At 35.4% G+C, this 19251-nt stretch overlaps 1 protein-coding gene across 1 annotated transcript in view; it reads left to right on the forward strand.

Moving 5' to 3' along the window:
• The window catches only part of SAMTOR (S-adenosylmethionine sensor upstream of mTORC1), an 86333-nt gene that overhangs the window by 5752 nt on the left and 61330 nt on the right, over positions 1 to 19251 (forward strand). Inside the window, exon 2 of the mRNA XM_025929498.2 lies at positions 11312 to 11453. Coding sequence (XP_025785283.1) covers positions 11312 to 11453 — 142 coding nt within the window. The remainder of the gene's footprint in view (positions 1 to 11311; positions 11454 to 19251) is intronic.

Raw genomic sequence — 19251 nt, forward strand, 5'->3', positions numbered from 1 at the left:
TTTACATTTCAAAAGGTACAGTAAAAATTAAGTAGGTCCTTTTGGTTGGTGTAGATCCTTTTGATTGTTTTGTGGAAAAAAACTACAATAACATATGCAGTGGATCTTAGCCTTGGTTCCGCATTGGTATCATCTGTGGAACTTCGTAGAACATTGGCATCTGTATTATTTAAAAGCTCCATAGGGGCGCCTGGGTGGCGCAGTCGGTTAAGCGTCCGACTTCAGCCAGGTCACGATCTCGCGGTCCATGAGTTCGAGCCCCGCGTCGGGCTCTGGGCTGATAGCTCAGAGCCTGGAGCCTGTTTCCGATTCTGTGTCTCCCTCTCTCTCTGCCCCTCCCCCGTTCATGCTATGTCTCTCTCTGTCCCAAAAATAAATAAACGTTGAAAAAAAAAAAATTAAAAAAAAATTAAAAAATAAAATAAAATAAAAAAATAAAAGCTCCATAGGTTATATCATGGACAGAGCAGTGAAGGAATGCTGATCTAAAGTATAAAGTACTATAGATTAGAGTAGGAAGGAATCTGGAAGAAAGGACTTCACCTAGGAGACTCTTAAACTAATCTGATTTAGAGTTACTAATAGCATAAATAACAACAGTAATCATGAAAACAGAGAAAGTTATATCAAAGACTTTTTGAAGGTCTGAGTGAGCAGTTTTAGTGAAAGTAAAAGGGAAGAGTCAGAGATGATGTCAAGGTTTGTTGTTTGGGAAAATATAAGTACCCATTTTCATCCATTTTAGAAATGTATGTATGTTGGGATGGGGGCAGAGAGAACAGAGTAGACAGGCAAGTTGAGAGAGATGGTGTAAGGGTTTAGGTTGGGATATATCCTTTGCAAGTGTAGGATTGGAAGCCCTCTTTGTGGAAATTGAAGTTTGAGGGCAGATGAACTGCCCAGCAGAGTGATGATAATTTAGAAATGAGGACAGATCTTAAAAAACAACCAGGTGTGTCCAATTTTATGTAAGTAAATGCACCTTTTTCTACCTTAAGCTCCAATACCACAGTTGTGCTTGCCTTTATTGTATTTGTCACTTATCAGTTCACTAACCTGTCTTTCCATTAAACTTCGTTCTTTGAGTAGGACTCTGCCTTTTGTCTTTGCATCGCAAGCACCCTGCCTTATAAATTTAAGACACACTCAAAAAGAAAGAAGCTAATATAGATATTTCCAGATAGTTAAGTTCAATCTTTTATATTCATTCATATTTTTAAATTGTAAATTTTGGGTACAATTTTTTGTAATGAATTTATTGTCTTATCTTCTTATATTAAGTAGTTAGATTAATTTTACCCTTTTAGGGGTGCCTGGGTGGCGCAGTCAGTTAAGCGTCCAAGGCTCAGGTCATGATCTCACAGTTTGAGCCCTGCATCAGGCTCTACACTGGCAGTGCAGAGCCTGCTTGAGATTCTCTGTCCTCTCTCTGCCCCTTCCTCGTTCATGTGCGTACTCACTTCCTCTCAATAGAAATGAGATTTTTTTAAAAAAATTGTTCAGACTATCATTATGAACATCATATTTTTCTATAAGTCAAACTGGAGATAGCAGAGAATATAGATATTGTAAAGGGCCTTGCCCTTAACATTTGTTAAGTATTTGTTGCATCAACTTGCCTTATTTTACTATATGCTGTGAATTCTTTTTCTCTTCTTATTTGCTACTCCCCTTTCCCTACCCACTGATTCCCACATACCAGTGTTAACCAGAGATTAAAAAAAAAAAGTTTTGCCCACAGAATTATGAGAACTAATAAGGATATTTTAATGTGTGTCTGTTTGTGTTAGTATTAGAAGATGGTAATAATTTTGTGTATTAGTGTATATTTACTTATATACTCTAACTTCATAGTTAAAAATTTTGCAACCCCAGTACCAATCTCATAAATTCTGGGGGTGAAATTTGTACAAGTTGCAAAATCCAAACATCTGAGAACCACTGATAGACAGCACTAATTTATTGTGCTTTAAGTGTAGGTATATTGATGCCTATTGCAAGGGTTATTTTAGAATAGATGGCTAATCACCATACCTTTAAAGGGGCATCTGAGTACACCCTGTTCTCATTTATACATAAATTCCTCTAATTAATACGGAAATTCCTAGTCTCATTTATACAGAAATTAGTTCTCAGAAGGTTGTTCGTAAGTCCTTTGTTTACACTAAATAAGTAAACTCTGTAATTGTACCCATACCAGTAAAGTTGTTTTACAAGGAAATAGTAGATGTTGATTCCATTGATTCTGACTCTTCTTAATTCTTTTCATCTCGTGTGTGGGGATGTATTGAAAGAGTTTTACATTTTGAATTAACTACTTTTATCATAAATATGTTTATAAAAAGAGAGTGCCCCAAACACAGGATACACTGTTGACTAAATTGTATTTTTAGGTACTGAGTTTTATCCATGCAATATTTTGTTTTTTAATGAAATTTGACTCTTCAGGTTGCCCCAAGCCTTTCTGACCTGTATATTATTTCACCAGACATTTGAGTTTACAGTCTTGCACAGACCTGTGGTTTTGAGCCATCACTGTACAGTGACTTTGCTTGGGGAGCATTAAAATACATGACCAGTTCCCACTCCAGGTCATTTAAATTAAACTTCTGGTTGATTCCAGTGTGCAGCCAGAGTTGAAACCACTGCCAGAAATCTAACAATGCGGTTGTAGAGACTAAGTAACTGCATTTGACTGACAGAAGACCAGTTGTTTGTGGCAAGTAGAGTCAGTGTACTTTGCTCTGGTGTCAAAGGTTTGTTCATATCTGTGAAAGTTCATAAATCAAAAATTTGTAAAGAGAGGCAAGGCGGTATGGTGGTTATAAGCATGGCTTTTGGCACTTGACTGCTAGGTTTGACGTATACCCTTGAGAAGTTTACTTAATCTCTCTGTACCTCAGTTTCCTTATCTGGTAGAGTAAAATATCTTCCTCAATGGGTTGGTATTAGAATTAAATGAGTTAATATTTGTAAAGTACTTAAAACAGTCCGTGCAACATAGGAAGCATTAAATGTGTTAAATACATCATTTAAGAAATACTAGAGGTGTATCGTTAGCTACACTGCCTGGGTGCATTTAACAGCCATAACATTGAAGATTGGCTGGTTCCTGGAATTTCTACCTAGATTGCTCTGTAGTCTCTTGTTCAGTCAGAATGGCTGTAAAAACAAAGGTTTTTTTGGTCCCCCCCTTGCTTCTTATATTTCTATTTTTATGTGAAAATAAAAAAATAAAAAAATAAAAATCATTTCCCTTAACAGAGAAATGACTAGTCATAGCATATTGGGTGTAAGATGCAGGTTTTCAGGTGGTTCCTGTGTTTGAATCTCAAGAACTGCTTCAACACCACACACTGTGGATGTTTTGTTCCACTTTGGGTGTGTCAGTATATCAGGTGCTCAAGAATGCTGAGAAGCTCCTTTAACTCTATTTGTGAAACAGTCTGGTCCTAAACACTTTGTTAGCCTTAGAATGGCTGTTGAACTTATTTCCATTTGGTCATGACTTTATCTGTTTACCTCATGTTAGAGGAAATGATCTTGAAAGGTTCTTCGAACATGAATTTGGTAATCTGATCATTTATAGGTAATGTGTCTTACTGCCCATATTTGGTAATATACCTAAGTAAAAATCAAATAAATTTTTAGTTCTGAATTTCTAAAAGTTCAAGATTAGTTTTGATACTCAAAGTAAATTGGTTTTGATTTTTTTAAAGAAATGGCCCTCAGGGGCGCCTGGGTGGCTCAGTTGGCTAAGCGTCCGACTTCGGCTCAGGTCACGATCTCACAGCCCGTGAGTTCGAGCCCCGCGTCAGGCTCTGGGCTGATGGCTCAGAGCCTGGAGCCTGCTTCCGATTCTGTGTCTCCCTCTCTCTCTGCCCCTCCCCCGTTCATACTCTGTCTCTCTCTGTCTCAAAAATAAATAAACGTAAAAAAAAAAAAAAAAAAAACTTAAAAAAAAAAAAAAGAAATGGCCCTCAGGTTTAATAAAATACATTTTTTTTAAATTTTGTAACTTTTACTGTGTTCATGGCACATAATTTTTTTAGATGAAACTTACTGAGGTACAATTTATGCACAATAAACTGCACACATTTGAAGTGTGTAATTCAGTGGATTTTGACAGATGTGTACACCTATGAAACATTACTGTAATCAACATTTAGGATGTTTTTGTTGTCTCCCAAATTTCCTCATGCTTGTTTGTAGTCACGTCTCTCTCTCTCTCTCTCTCTCTCTCTCTCTCTCTCTCTCTCTTCCAGGTCCACTGATCTTTTCTCACTGTAAATTTGTCTGCTTTTTTTTTTTTTTTAGAGTTTTATGTACATGGAATCATGTGATGTCTTCTCTTTTGTATGCCATGTGAGAACCACAATAATGCAATGTGAATCTTTGGTATCATGGCTCACAAGGGTGAACCACTAAGAATAATGACAAGCTATTCTTGTTTTAAATTGGCCTCAGATTTATACCTAACTAAAGTTCTTCTGTGCTTCTTATCTTTTTAAAGTGAAATTAGGAGTGATTGAGAAAATAACATTATTTCTAACGTAGTTGTAAATATCAGATGGTTGTGGCATGTAAAAATGCATTCACTTTAGCACCATCTAGTCATTTTTTTTCACATAAAAATAACTCATCTATTTAGTGTTGTTACCAGTAATTTCTCCTTGAGTTTAGGGCTTTGCCTTTTTTAAAAAAATATTTTAATGCTTATTTATTTTTGAGAGAGAGAGAGAGAGAGAGAGAGCAGAAGAGGAACAGAGAGAGAGGGAGACACAGAATTCGAAGCAGGCTCCAGGCTTTGAGCTGTCAGCACAGAGCCTGACGTGGGGCTCTAACCCACGAACTGTGTGATCATGACCTAAGCTGAAGTCGGATGCTCAACCAACTGAGCCACCCAGGAACTTTTCCTAAAAAAGCTAGGACTTTTCCTAAAAGATAGATGGACTATTATCAAAGAATTTAATGGAGTTGACTGCACTTCAAGCTGCAATTTTGCTTTAGACAATAGTGTAAAAAATATATATATATAAATCGTGTGTATGTATATATACATATATATGTATATATACATACATACATATATACACACACATACACGTAGATCTATAGCTGCTTAAAACAGTGGTTAAAATTTCTGGAAAATTGACTTTGAATCTATTGTTTTTCTAAGCCTCTTATAACTCTTATTTTTGAGAACGCTCTTTTGAAGTATTCAAATTGTACTTCTTTTTCATCACTACTATCTGTTGACAGTTGTCAACTGTAGTTTGAATTTTACTCTGTGCATAATTTAATTTGTAATTTTGGGGTTTCCTGTATCTTTTGAGCATGGTGAAAATTCAAACATTTTCTCTCCCATTAATGGGGCACCATGACTAATCTCGATAGTTTATATGAGTTCTAAATCAAAATGTCTTTTGAACTAATGAATTAATGTGCTATTAATTTTTTTCCTATTTAGTTGTTACTGGCTTCTCATAGGAAGTAGTAGCTTGTATTTTTCTTTAGTTGTGACATATAATGTTTGTGGAGGTGAATTTAGTCAATAATTAGGATATTGTCTTGATATTAAAACCAGTCTTCAAAATAACTTGGCTCACTGATTTCTATTATTGAACTTGGTTTGGCAACCTAAGTTGGCATCACTTGTGTTTTAAATTATTAATTAGTTTTTTTAAGTTTATTTATTTATTTTTGAGAGAACACACACACACACACACACACACACACACACACACACACACACACACGTCCAAGTCCGGGAAGGGCAGAGAGAGGGAGGATCTGAAGCAGGCTATGGGCTGTCAGCACAGAGTGGGATGCAGGGCTCCAACTCAAGGAAACTGTGAGATCATGACTGAGCCCAAATCTGACGTTTAACTGACTGAGCCACCCAGCACCCTTATTAGTTAGTTTTTTTAAATTAATGTTTAAAAATTTTAAATATAAGGAGAATATAATAAATAGAAGTCATGTTAATATGAACTTTGTTCTAGAATCTTGTAAGACAAATTGATGACTTTATCTTTTAGATAAAGCAGAGTTTTTTGTTTTTTTTTATTTTTTTTTTTAACGTTTATTTATTTTTGAGACAGAGAGAGACAGAGCATGAACGGGGGAGGGGCAGAGAGAGAGGGAGACACAGAATCGGAAGCAGGCTCCAGGCTGTGAGCCATCGGCCCATAGCCCGACGTGGGGCTCGAACTCGCGGACCGTGAGATCGTGACCTGAGCTGAAGTCGGACGCTTAACCAACTGAGCCACCCAGGCGCCCCTAGACAAAGCAGAGTTTTAAGTTGATCTTTAAAACTATGTATTTGAACAAAAGATTACTGATTTCTTCTCTAAATTTATTATTTTAGTTTGACCATAAAATGTTCATTATTAATTTCAAGTTAAACTGGAGGACATATATGTATTTTTAATTGTGCTTTCTAAAAATAATTTTTGATTTCCCTGTATTTGGGCAAAATGAAATGTATATATTTATTGTAGATTTACCTCTCCTTCACTCTCTTCCTTTTTTTTAAAGATACATTCACATTTTTGTAGGATGTCTGTAACAAGTAGGCAAAAAAATAGATATTAATCACAGTGATTTTGAGTCATCACAAATGCCAATATCATTGTAAAATCATTATAAGATTAATTATTAGGGGTGCCTGGGTGGCTCGGTAGGTTGAGGGCTGGACTTTCGGGATTGGCTCAAGTCATGATCTCGTGGTTTCATGAGTTCGAGCACTGTGTTGGGGTCTTTGCTGACAGTGTGGAATCTGGGATTCTGTCTCTTCCTTTCTCTCTCTGCCCCTCCCCTGCTCACGTTGTCCCTGTCTCTCTCAAAAATAAATAAATAAATAAATAAACCTAAAATAAAGACAAATTGTTGGGATGAGCGCTGGGTGTTGTATGTAAGCCAATTTGACAATAAATTATATTAAAAAACAAAAAATTTTAAAAAGACTATTCATTGAGAGCTCTGATTGAGCTTAAATACTTAAGCATTTATGGTTCTGTTGACTGGATCTTTGATGTAGACCTCAGGAAGTTCGTAGTTCCTGATTTGCCTTTTAGTAATGAAAAAATATTATTCTTTTAAATAAGATAGTCTTTTAAATATTGGTTGACCTAATAACTAAATGATAACCAAAAATTCTTAGAATCAAGTTTTAACATATTTTTTATGTATGCAATTTGACCAAGTTAGCAGAAGAATTCTGAATATGTATACTGGGCACTGGTCACCCTTAATTGGTTTTGGCTTTCAGGATCCAAATCAAATTATTTTGAAAATATTTTGCTTAAAGGAAAAATACCATTATTTTAATATTCTAAAAACAAAGAATGGGCTATTATGAAAAAAAAAGAACTAAATTTACCCATTCTATTTTTGTTTGATGACTTTATTTAAACAATACTTTAATAAGCTTTCAAGGGTATTCTAGAAAGTAGAATTTTCTCATAACTGGAGGCTATGTTTTTGTTCAACTTTGCAACCACCATTTAACATAGCGTATTCCTAATAGACAGGGTTTTATACATTCTTGTTGAATAAATACATGATTTAAAAGTTCTGGGTCCAGGATACCTTACATAGGATATGGGGAACACAGCACATTCTTATCTTAGAGCATCTTGTTACATATCTTCTTTCCTTTCTTTGATGCCTGTGCTAGCTCATTAGCTTTGTTATTCTGGGTAGCATTTGAAATAGGTTTTGTTTTGTTTTGTTTTGTTTTGTTTTGTTTTCCAGCAAATCCAATGAAAGAATGAAGAATATAGAATATATACAATTGTGTTGTTTAATCTCAGTTATATATAAGTGTACTACTACACTTTACTAAACACACATCTGTTTGAGTATCAGCATACTTGGGGAGAGTTTAGAGACTTAAATGTTAATGAAGACATCAAGTTGAAAATTTTCTGCAGACAGTTTGAGTTCAATAGGCTTGCAGACAAAATTTGAATCCTTCCTCTAAACTTCATTGGAGCAGATAGTAAGGTTTAAAATTCTACAAGAAATTGATAATATTGGAACAAAATTTTGTTAAATGTGCAAAACTACAGGTCTTCTTAAAAGCTGAAGGGCAGTAGGTTTCTGTGTATAAACAGTTATCTTTGCATCTCATAGCTAATAAAATAATTGTAAAGTAAATTGAATTTCACAGTATACAGAGACATAGATTTGTAGTAGATGCCTTTGGTGTCCCATATACCTTACCTTGGTCTTCAGCTGTGGTGGGCAAACCCTGTGAGCTCAGAGGAACCCAGCCCTTACAAAGTCCCACTTTAAATGAGTGCTGCTTTCTTTTCTGCTCTGCACCTTTCTCCAACACTGCTGGAACCCATTAAGGATATCCCCTTATTCAGTGCCTAAATGAAAACTAAAAGTGCAGGTTCTTAACAACTCTCAGTTAATTGGGGATTGTAGCTGATGCATAAAACATCCTTGCCTCCTGTCTTTTAGGTGCCCAGTTCCAGAGGCTTTCTGTGTGCTTCTCTTATCCCTAGGAGCAAACTCAATAATGCCCTCTGTATTACCACTTTTTCCTTCCTAGGTTCATTCTCCCTATTCCCTCCACTCCTGTTTCCTAGGATTCTCTCCCAAATAAACTGCTTTCCCAAAAACCCAGGTCTTTTCCCTACATTGTATCTTCTGTAGAATCTAAACTGAAAAGTTGTACAGAAAGGAAATCTGGGGGCACCTGGGTGGCTCATTGAGCGTCCAATTTTGGCTTGGGTCGTGATTTCGCGGTTTGCAGTTTGTGAGTTCGAGCCCTGCGACCGGCTCTGTGCTGACAGTTCAGAGTCTGGAGCCTGTCTTGGGATTCTGTGTCTCCCTCTCTCTCTCTGCCCCTCCCCTGCTTGCGCTGTCTCTCTCACTTTTTCTCAAAAATAAATTTAAAAATCTTTAAAAATTTAAATTAAAAGGTATCATTAAATGGGGTGCCTGGGTGGCTCGGTCGGTTAAGCGTCCGACTTGGGCTCAGGTCATGATCTCACAGTTCATGGGTTTGAGCCCCGTGTCAGGCTCTGTGCTGACAGCTCAGAGCCTGGAGCCTGCTTCAGATTCTGTGTCTACCTCTGTCTCTCTGCCCCTCTGCCCCTCCCCTGCTCATGTTCTGTCCCCCCCCCCCGAAATAAACAGCAAAAAAAGTTTTTTTAATGTATCATTAATCAAAATATTTGTTTTAAAGGCTTTACTTCCTGTAGTTCTATTTAGAGAGTTGGTAAATAACTACATCTGAAAGATGTTGCTAATACTGAGAAGTTTTTCTTTGAGAATTTGGGAAATAAATTTGCCTGCTTGTTTTTAGTGGACAGTTATTGCCAATCTACTATATAACAAATTGAAAGCTCTCATCACCTCACAAATATTACCAGTTAATGAAAATATTGTTCTATAAGAACATAACCCCCAAGAAGAGAACTTTTCATTCCTTTGGGGTTTACAGTTGGTATTCAGACCTAGAAGGAGACTGTGATATATACACCTTTTTAACAGTGTGTGAGGGCATGTTTGTACCTTTCTTGCTATTTCTTAATTTGGTCAAACTAGAGGGCTAATAGTTTGATTTTCAACTCAGTCCTTGTTGGACTGTGCTTAAAATAAAGTGTTACAAATTTTGACTAAGTCTTGATATATTTAAACTTATAATTATTTTTTCTTTGTTAAAAAAAAAACACTTCTTAAATAGTAGAATCTCATAGTCTCACCTCTGGAGAGAATTTGGGTAGAATGATTATCTTCAAATTTGGTTGTTTTATTTATATTTTTCAGCCTATTCTGCCAAACAATTGCCTACATTTGAACATGAAGCAAGAGAACCTAAATCTTACCACTAAGGACATTGAGTGAAGCTACTTTGATAATTTTTGTTTACTCTTTTACCCTTACAATTATGTTAATGTCATCTATTTGGCATAGCATCCTCATACCATTCTTTATTGGAACTCATATTGCTGTTTCAGATTTCATATTAAAAGTGAGAACTTATTTAATGTTTTTAAAACGATAGTAGCAAGGGGTGCTTAGATGGCTCAGTAGGTTAAGCATCCAACTCTTGATTTTGACTCAGGTCATGATATCACAGTTGTGAAATCGAGTCCCACCTCTGCTTGCTGTTTTTCTCTCTCAAAAAACAAAACAAAAACAAAAAAAACCCCGTAGTAACCAGAAGTAATATCGTGGCTCAGTAATATACTCAGCTTATGAGGTGCCTGGGTGGTTCAGTCGGCCAAGCATCCATCTCTTGGTTTTGGCTCAGGTCACAATTTCACAGTTTGTGAGTTCAAGCTCTACATCGGGCTCTGTGCTGACAGCATGGAGCCTGCTTGGGATTCTCTCCCTCTCTCTCTCTGCCCCTCCCCTGCTCATGCTTGCTCTCGCTCTCTCTCAAAATAAATAAATAAACTTAAAATGTATATATATAGTCAGCTTATAATGTTTATTCAGAACATTTTGTAAAGACTTAAAACTTCAGAGAGGCTTCTAAGGTAGTTTCTTTAGCAACATTTTTGCCCTATAATTATAATTTTTTAAAATACAATATGCCTAGAACACATCCAAGTGAAGAAATAAAAATATTTATCTTGCTTGGTAATTTATGGTGCCATCTCACCTATCAACCCTTTTTTTATTGATTGATTTGCTTATTTTTGAGAGAGAGAGAAAGAGACAGAGTATGAATGAGGGAGGTGAAGAGAAAGAGGAAGACACAGAATCCAAAGCAGTCTCAGGTTCTGAGCTGTCCGCACAGAGCCTGACGCAGGGCTTGAACCCACGAGCTGTTAGATTATGACCTGAGTTTAACTCGGCCCAACCGACTGAGCCACCCAGGCACCCATACCCCTTTTTAATATAGGAAACTGATCAGTATGTAGAGATCCAAGAAAATAACAGGCAAGAAGCAGGCTTAAGTAACTTTGTGCCGCAAGGTCAAATTGCCCAAGGGTACCAGGATAATTAATGTTTGAATATCCAGCCATAATTGTCCCCTACCAGTGTGTTTTTGGTTTATAAACTGATAACTCCTACTTATGTGTGTTAGTTTCATTCAGCTTCACAAATCCATCTGTTTAAATTGGTGAAAATTTATTTGATTATCAAATCATCATAGTTAAAATGATATATCTATTTGCATAAAGGAGCTTTTAAAATTCTAGTTTAAACTTGATGCAACTTGACTTTATAATTTTGCTTATATTCATCTTTAAGTAATTTTAGATTACGCAGAAACTTTTAAAAGCCTGAGACATTTGTAAGTGAAGTTAACTTAATTCATCTTTTCCCTTGTTTTTAGTGGGAGATTTTGATAAGATCTGGCGAGAACATTGTGAGGATGAGGAAACACTTTGTGAATATGCTGTTGCAATGAAAAATTTGGCAGATAACCATTGGGCAAAAACTTGTGAGGGCGAAGGTCGTATTGAATGGTGTTGTAGGTGAGTGTTTTTATGAACTAACATTTTTGGTTTCTACTATATCGTTTAAAGTCTGAAATCCAAGTAATGCTTTGTATAATTTACTGTACCAAAATAGGACTGTTTTAAAACAGATTATTTTTTTAAATAACTTCTCCCCCTTGCCACACTTTCTCTAAGTTTATATCATTCATCCCTTTTTAATCAAAATGTTTTTCTTTGACATAACTTGAAGTTTTGTTTCAGCCTTTCAAAATTGTAGCTTTAAAAAATAAAAATAAAAGTATAGCTTTAAATGCATCAAATATACTTAAACATCAGTACATTTAAAATATGAGTTTTAACACTTAACTTCATTGATAAGTTATAGTATAGAAATTTCTTTTTATAATTCTCCATATTTGGATTCAAGTAAACGTGATTTTCTGTATTTTAAAATTTGAAAACCTCTTAAAAGTGTCAAAATCCTGAATTTTGGATATATAATTCAGAGTATTCCAGCACTTAAATTTACTTTGGATAATGCTTATTTTCTCATTGTATAAATTTAAGACATCAAAATGAAATACTCTTGGTCATTTCTCTTGGTAGTAAAATTATTAGAACAGATATATGTATTGATTGAATTTATAAATTGAATTCTCAGAAAACAAAACATTATCTTTCTGCATGGACAATGAATTTATGATAATATCTGGTTTATATTTCATTGCAGTTATTTTTTATCCAAAATTTCTGTTTTAATCTCATTTAAAAGTTGTTATAATGCATATTTCATTCATTCAACAAATAATCCAGAGAAAAATGCATATTTAATTTAGTTATTTTATTTATTCATTTAATAATTTTTAATGATTGTCCACAGTGTACTAGTCACATCACAGGCACTGGGAGTACAACAGTCAGCCAAACAAAATCCATGCTTTCATGGAGGTTACATGCTCATGAGGGTTAGAGGCAAGAAACATTACATAAATTAAAGATATGCTGGGTCAGATAATGGTAAGTCTCATGAGAAAAACAAAGCAAGGAAAAATAAAACAATTTTAAGTATGGTAGACAGGGTAGGCCTCCCAGAAATGATGCATGTAAAAAACATTAAAGAAGTGAGACAACAAGCCCTAGCAAGTCCAGGGGCCTTGAGGTAGGACTGTGCTGACATGTTTTTGAAACAGCAAGGAGACTAATGTGGCTAGAGCGAAACATGAGAAGAAGAGTGGTAGAAAATAAGATACTGACCAGCTAGATTTCGTAGGGTCTTGTAAACCATGGTTAAAGACATTGGCTTTTATTCTGTGTGAGATGAGTCACTGGATGTTTTAAGAAGAAGAGTAACAGGATTTTATTAACCTTTAAAGTGTGTCAAGAATTCTTAAGAATTAATTACTGTGTTAAGATAGACTATAGGAAGGGGAGTATGTAAATCAGGAAATCAGTTAGGAAGCTAATGTGATAATCAAGGTGCAAAGTTATAGTGAGGCAGTTTTCTTAGAGAGTGAGAAAGTGAATGGACAGAACAGTATAATAAAATTAATGCTCAAGTGAGTATAATGACTCAAGAGAAGGGGAAGGGAAATTGTATGTTGTAGTGATTATAGTGATACATAAGTAGGGAGTTGAAAATATGAGGTGAGTGAGGAGGAGTGAAAAGGTGTTATCAGTAGATTGCGGACCCCAAGAATTGTGGAGTTGGAGAAAGAAAGGAGCCAGAACAATAGGAAATAAGATTCTTGGAACTTAAATGTTTGGTGTTTTCTGCTTGGTTCTAGAGAGAAAAATCTCTCTTTTAGAAAATATACATTTTCTCCCTCAAGCTAAGAAATGCAAAATGAAATGTATTACTGAACCAGTTATTTCCCTTGTAACACGGAGTAATGACATAATCCAATCAGGAAATCAGCACCATCTCTATTTAAGACCATCATTCTTGGCTTTTAGCAGCACTGCTTTAAAATTAGTATTCGGGTATACCAGGCAAGCTCTCAGACTGCTTCTTAAATGGACTTTGATGTGTGATATTCTCATAGGAGCATTTGCTTATACCTTCCGTAAATAATCTGTGCTCACACTTCTCTCTTCCTTTTCCTTAGATGTGTGGTTGCTATCAATAGTTATTGTATCTACATGTGTTTGAAAAAGGTCATTTTTAAGTCAAACTGCTGAAAGGGAACATTCGTAAGAATTTAGGTCAAACTGCAGGAAAAGAACAGTGGCAAATATTGTAAAATAAATTTACTATGGAAAGTAATCCCATGAGGAGTTTTATAATGTCTTTACTTTAAACTTAAAACTAGCTTGAGAGAAAAGGCTACAAAACAGTTTTGAATTTTGAAACTTGATTTATCTATAATTTTAACTTGACTTTATAAAATTCCTTTCTCTATTGACAATTCTAAGAAAGCAGTAGTACTTTGAGAGCTAAAGTGGGCTTTTAAAAGAGTTTGACAGAAGTTTCTGTTCAGTTAGTTATACTTAAAACTTCATAAGAATTTGGTATGTAAGGTAAGGCTTACTGACATTACCCTGCTAAGATTTTGTTGGCTGTTTAGCTTGAAGAATTCCACGTATGATTTCCTTCAAAAAATAATTAAATTTGATTTATAGCATGAAATACTAAAAACATAACACAAAGGCATAGCTGTATGATTAATAAAAATATTTGCTTTTTCTAACTCTTTGTACACACAGGGAAACAAACACAGTTTCCTGGATTTGCAAGTAAATTGCAGATAACATGATATTTCATTCCCACACATCTCCTAAGAATAAGGACATTCTTCAGCATAAGCATAATGCCATCATCACATTAAGATAATTAACAGTAATTTCCTCATTTCCTAAAATACTTAGTTCAAAAATTCAGATTTTTTTATTGTCCCCAAAATGTGCTTGTAATTTTTTTTTTTTTTTAATCAAATTAGGTCTCATGCATTGCATTTGGTGGTTGCATTTCTTTAGGTTCTTGGTTTTGTTTCCCACAACATTTAGTTTTTTTGAGAAATGACAGTTTATTTGAAAAATATCCCACATTCTGTATTTTGTGGTTTTTGATTCAAGGTGGTTAATAGCACTGTTCAAATAATCTGTATGTCCTTACTGATTTTTCTTTTTGGCTTTTTGTTCTGTCAGTTACCAAGAGAGATTTTCAAGATACCATTTTTCTCAATTTTTGTATAATTACTTGGCTCATCTTTAGATTATTTAATTTTTCTCTTAAAGTTCTCTTAAATTTCATCTTTTTCTGAATTAGAAAGATTTATAGGGTTGCCTGGATGGCTCAGTAGGTGAGACATCCAACTCTTGATTTCTACTTAGGTCAGGATCTCACGGTTCATGAGACTGATGTTCTCTCTCCTTCTCTGCTCCTCACCCTTGTGCACACTCTCTCAAATAAACTTAAAAAAAAATACTTATGGTAATTGTTATAAAGTCCTTGTTTGCTTATTACAATATATGGTTTATCAAGATCTGTTTCTTTTGGCTGTTTTTTCTTTTGATTATGGATCATTTTTTTTCCTGCTTCATTATATGTCTGGTAATTTTTAAAAGTATATACTAGCATTATGTTTAAAATTTTTTTTTTAACACTTATTTATTTTTGAGACAGAGAGAGACAGAGCATGAACGGGGGAGGGGCAGAGAGAGAAGGAGACACAGAATCGGAAGCAGGCTACAGGCTCTGAGCCATCAGCCCAGAGCCTGACGCGGGGCTCGAACTCACGGACTGCGAGATCATGACCTGAGCCGAAGTCGGACGCTCAACCGACTGAGCCACCCAGGCGCCCTGCATTATGTTTAGAAGAGACTGACATAATATTAGTTTTTCCTAGAAAGGGCATGCTTTTTGTTTTGTTTTGTTTTTTCCCTCTAACAGGCAGCCAGTGAGACGGGGACACACTTTGATCCATCAGGGGTTAAACTGAGTTGAAGTTGAATTACATAGTTGCATTTCACTTGTGTCTTCAAATGCTTTGAGGGTGAGTCCTGTTTTATGTATATTACAGGCACAGTCCTCTAGCAAGACTCTGGGACCTAGGTCCACAGAAGACTGCAAAGAATTTTCCCTGCTTTTTAGTCCCACTCCAAGCCTCTAGTACTTCCCTTGCCTTTTTCATATTTGAAAATCAAGACCTATGGGGGGGGGGGGGGGTGGGATGCAGGAATAGAACAGGGAGAACAATCTTTGCATTTGGGTTTCTTAAAGATTCCAGTCTGTCACACCATTCTAAGCAACCATTAAAAGCTCTGCTGGTTTCCCTTTAATCAAACAAAATCCTTCTACCCTGGAAGACATGATCCTTTGCTGCCTATACACCTTTTCAACAAATGTACAAAGTGCCTGTGATCTCTTCTCATCTAGGCCTTTCTTTAGTTCCTTTATACCTTTTGTATCCTCAGCTTTCTTGATTTCTTTTTAATACATTGTTTTTTTAGAGTGTATAGTTCTTTTTCCCCCCATAGCTACAGCATAACCAGGGGCCCTTTGTGATTTTCTATATCCTAATCCAAAACTAGTTTTGTGTCCTGTATTTTGGATTTATTTGATTGTTTTCTCATGGAGCCATTTATCTACTTTTCCAGTGTCCTTTATTTCTTATAAACTGATCTAAAGTGTTGAATCAGGTAACATTATTTTTGACAGAATATCTGTTAGGTGAAACTGCACACTTACTGCATTGCATTAGCAAGTTCTTATTGTCAGGTTACCTGCTAAATTTTGCCATTTGGTGTAGGTGGTCCTTCCATTGTAAACTTATATTTTCCCTTTGCAATTAGCAAGTAATATGTAGAGGGACATTTTGGCTTGTGGATCAATCCTGTCTCCTGACAGTCTGTCAGCTAACAGGTTTACTTCTGTTTATTAAATAAACTATTTCATTTGGGATTGCAGAGTGATTTTTTAATTTTTTTTTTAATGTTTACTTATTTTTGAGAGAGAGAGAGAGAGAGAGACAGGGTGCGAGTGGGGAGGGATGGAGAGAAAGTGAGACACAGAATCTGAAGCAGGCTCCAGGCTCTGAGCTGTCAGCCCAGAGCCTGACCCAGGGCTCACAAACCATGAGATCAAGAGCAGAGCCGAAGTCTGGCGCTTAAATCAACTGAGCCACGCAGGTGCCCCACAGAATGATTTGTTCAACTTGTATCATTCTTTTTATTTATTAGCTTCTGTAAATAAAACCTTTTCTTTATGAACAGGGAATGATTACATGTTCTTCAGAAAGACTGGGTAGAAATAAACATACGTATCCCTAATTCTTTCTGTTTAGTCATCAATTCTTAACAATAAGGAATTGGTATAGTAATTCCAGTTGTGATAAGTATGTTTTTTGGTTGGGGGGGTTTTATATCACAGTAGCCTCCTGCATTGTTATTTATTCATTCTTTCCATCAGTCTTTGTTTTTTTTTGGGGGGAGTATGTTCAAATTATTCCATATTCCATATATAGCTGGCTTCTGTGTTCTGAAATCACTTTTGAGCACTTTGTTACTATGTAGTACAAAATAACCCTTTAGTTTTGCCACCCAAGACTTAGAATCAAACTATTTCTTCTTAGGGCCTGTTTCTTTTAGTGAGAAATGGCATTTAGAAATTAAATTAAGATCTGGGCACTAGATGTGCTGCTAAAGGACTTAGTTCTGAATAACATTAATACATTTGCTTTGTCCTACAGTTCACATAAAATAGTTTGAAAACTACAATGTCAATTTTAGTTCTAAACTTTACCTAGCAGTAAAACTAACTGGATGAAGTTTAAAGTATCTTTGTAGTTCTTCTGTCTTTAGAACATAAACCACTAAGGGTCAGGATACTGTGTTTAAAAGTTACTTGAAATAGTTCTTTTGTATATGGTTATGTTCACTTTCAGTTTTATGGGTTCCCCCCCCTATTTTATTTTGTAAGAATATAAAACATTTGCATGGTTCAGAAGTCAAGACTTTATAAAAAGGTGTATTCAAAAAAGGTTCCCTTCCAATTTCTTCATTTGTTACTTGTTTTATCCAAGTAACAAATTATTTTCAGGTAACATTATTTTGTTGTTGTTTTTTTGTTTGTTTGTTTTTTGCAGAATTAACCAAATTCACATACACATACATAACCACCCATTATCTGTATTCAAATGGGATATGGTATATGCTGTTTTATACCCTTCTTCTTTACTTAATATGTCATGGAGATCACTGTTGTATTAGTGAGGGTTCTTCACAGAATGGGTTCCTGTGTATATGGAGGCTGATAAATCTTAAGATATGCAGTGGTGAGTTGACATGCTAGAGACACAGGAGAATCAGTGGTGTAGTTCCAGTCCTAAAACTGGCAGGCTTGAGGCCTAGGAAGAGCTGATGTTTCAGTTTGTCTGAAGGCAAGAAAAAAATCAGTGTCCCTGTTCAAAGGCAGTCAAGCAGGAGGAGTCTTTCATACTCTAGGGAGGAGGGTCAGCCTTTTTGTTCTATGCAGACCTTCAAGTGATTGGATGAGGCCCACCCCTATTATGAAGGACAGTCTGCTTTACTCAGTTTACTTATTTAAATGTTACTCTCATTCAGAACCATCCTCACAGAATCACTGAGAATGTTTGACCAGATATTTAGGTACCCCTTGGCCCAGTCAAGTTGACAACATGAATTGACCAACTGCAAGTAAATAGATACCCTCTTCATTTTCGTAAGTTATTTACAAGTTTTTCCTGTTAAAAATAGTGCTGTAATGGATAACCTTGTGCATATTCATTTTGTACATTTGGCATTGTATCTTTGTAGATTCCTGGATGTGCAATTGCAGAGTAGAAGAGTAAACGTATATGGGATTTTGTTAGATTTTGTGAAATCACCCTCTTTAGAGGTTTTATCATTTTGTAGTTCCGTCAACAAAAAACAATACCTATCTCTTCACAGTCTCACCTACCTTTAGAAGTTTTGCCAGTTTGATAAGGTGGGAACTGATATCTCTGTGTGGTTTTAATTTATGTTTCTCTTGTGAGTGAGGTTGAGTATGTTTTTATATATTTAAAAATTATTTTCCCCTTGTGAATTATGTTCATGTTTTTGACACTTTATTTCCACTGGTTTTGGTTCCTTTTATCTTGATTTTTTCATAGCTTTTTATGACTTACAGATATGTGCCCTTTGTCTTCATTAATACCTTTTGCCATGCAGGTTTTTGGTTTGCCATGTAGAAATCTTTGTTTTTACGTAATCACATATGTATCTCTTTTATTGCTTCCAGATTTCTCTTACCTTAGAAAAGCTTTCCTGATTCCCAGACTATAAGAATTCCTAATAGTAATTCACTCATTTACTCACTAGTTTTCTTATAGTACTTGAATGATATCATTTTCTACATTTAGATCTCTGACCTATTTGGAATTCAGTCTAGTGTTTGTTGGGAAGTATAGATCTAACTTTTCCCCCAATATAATTCCCGTTTCTCCAACATCATTTATGAAAAGCACCACCTTTTCTACAGTGATTTGGCATGACACTTATATGCCATGTTAGCCAACTATATGCTATGGTTGGTTCTTTTTGAGGACTTTGTTATGTTTCATTGTCTATATCATTTAATCAATGTTATTCTGTAACATCTTCCCCTGCGCCACCACTGCTCTTCTTTCTCAGGGTTTTCTTGGTTCTTTCCTTTTTTTTTTTTTTTTTATGTGTATTTTAGAACCAACTGGTCTAACTAAACTTGCAAAACTTTGTATTTTTATTGGGATTTCATTAAATTTTTTAATAACTGGAGAAAACTGACATCTTTGTAATGTTGAATCATCATGCCCATGAAAAAGATATGTATTTTTCTATTTGTTCCAGTCTGCTT

The sequence above is a fragment of the Puma concolor genome, chromosome A2, assembly GCF_028749965.1.
Source record: "Puma concolor isolate L17-30 chromosome A2, mPumCon1.1.hap2, whole genome shotgun sequence".
Taxonomy (NCBI): Eukaryota; Metazoa; Chordata; class Mammalia; order Carnivora; family Felidae; genus Puma; species Puma concolor.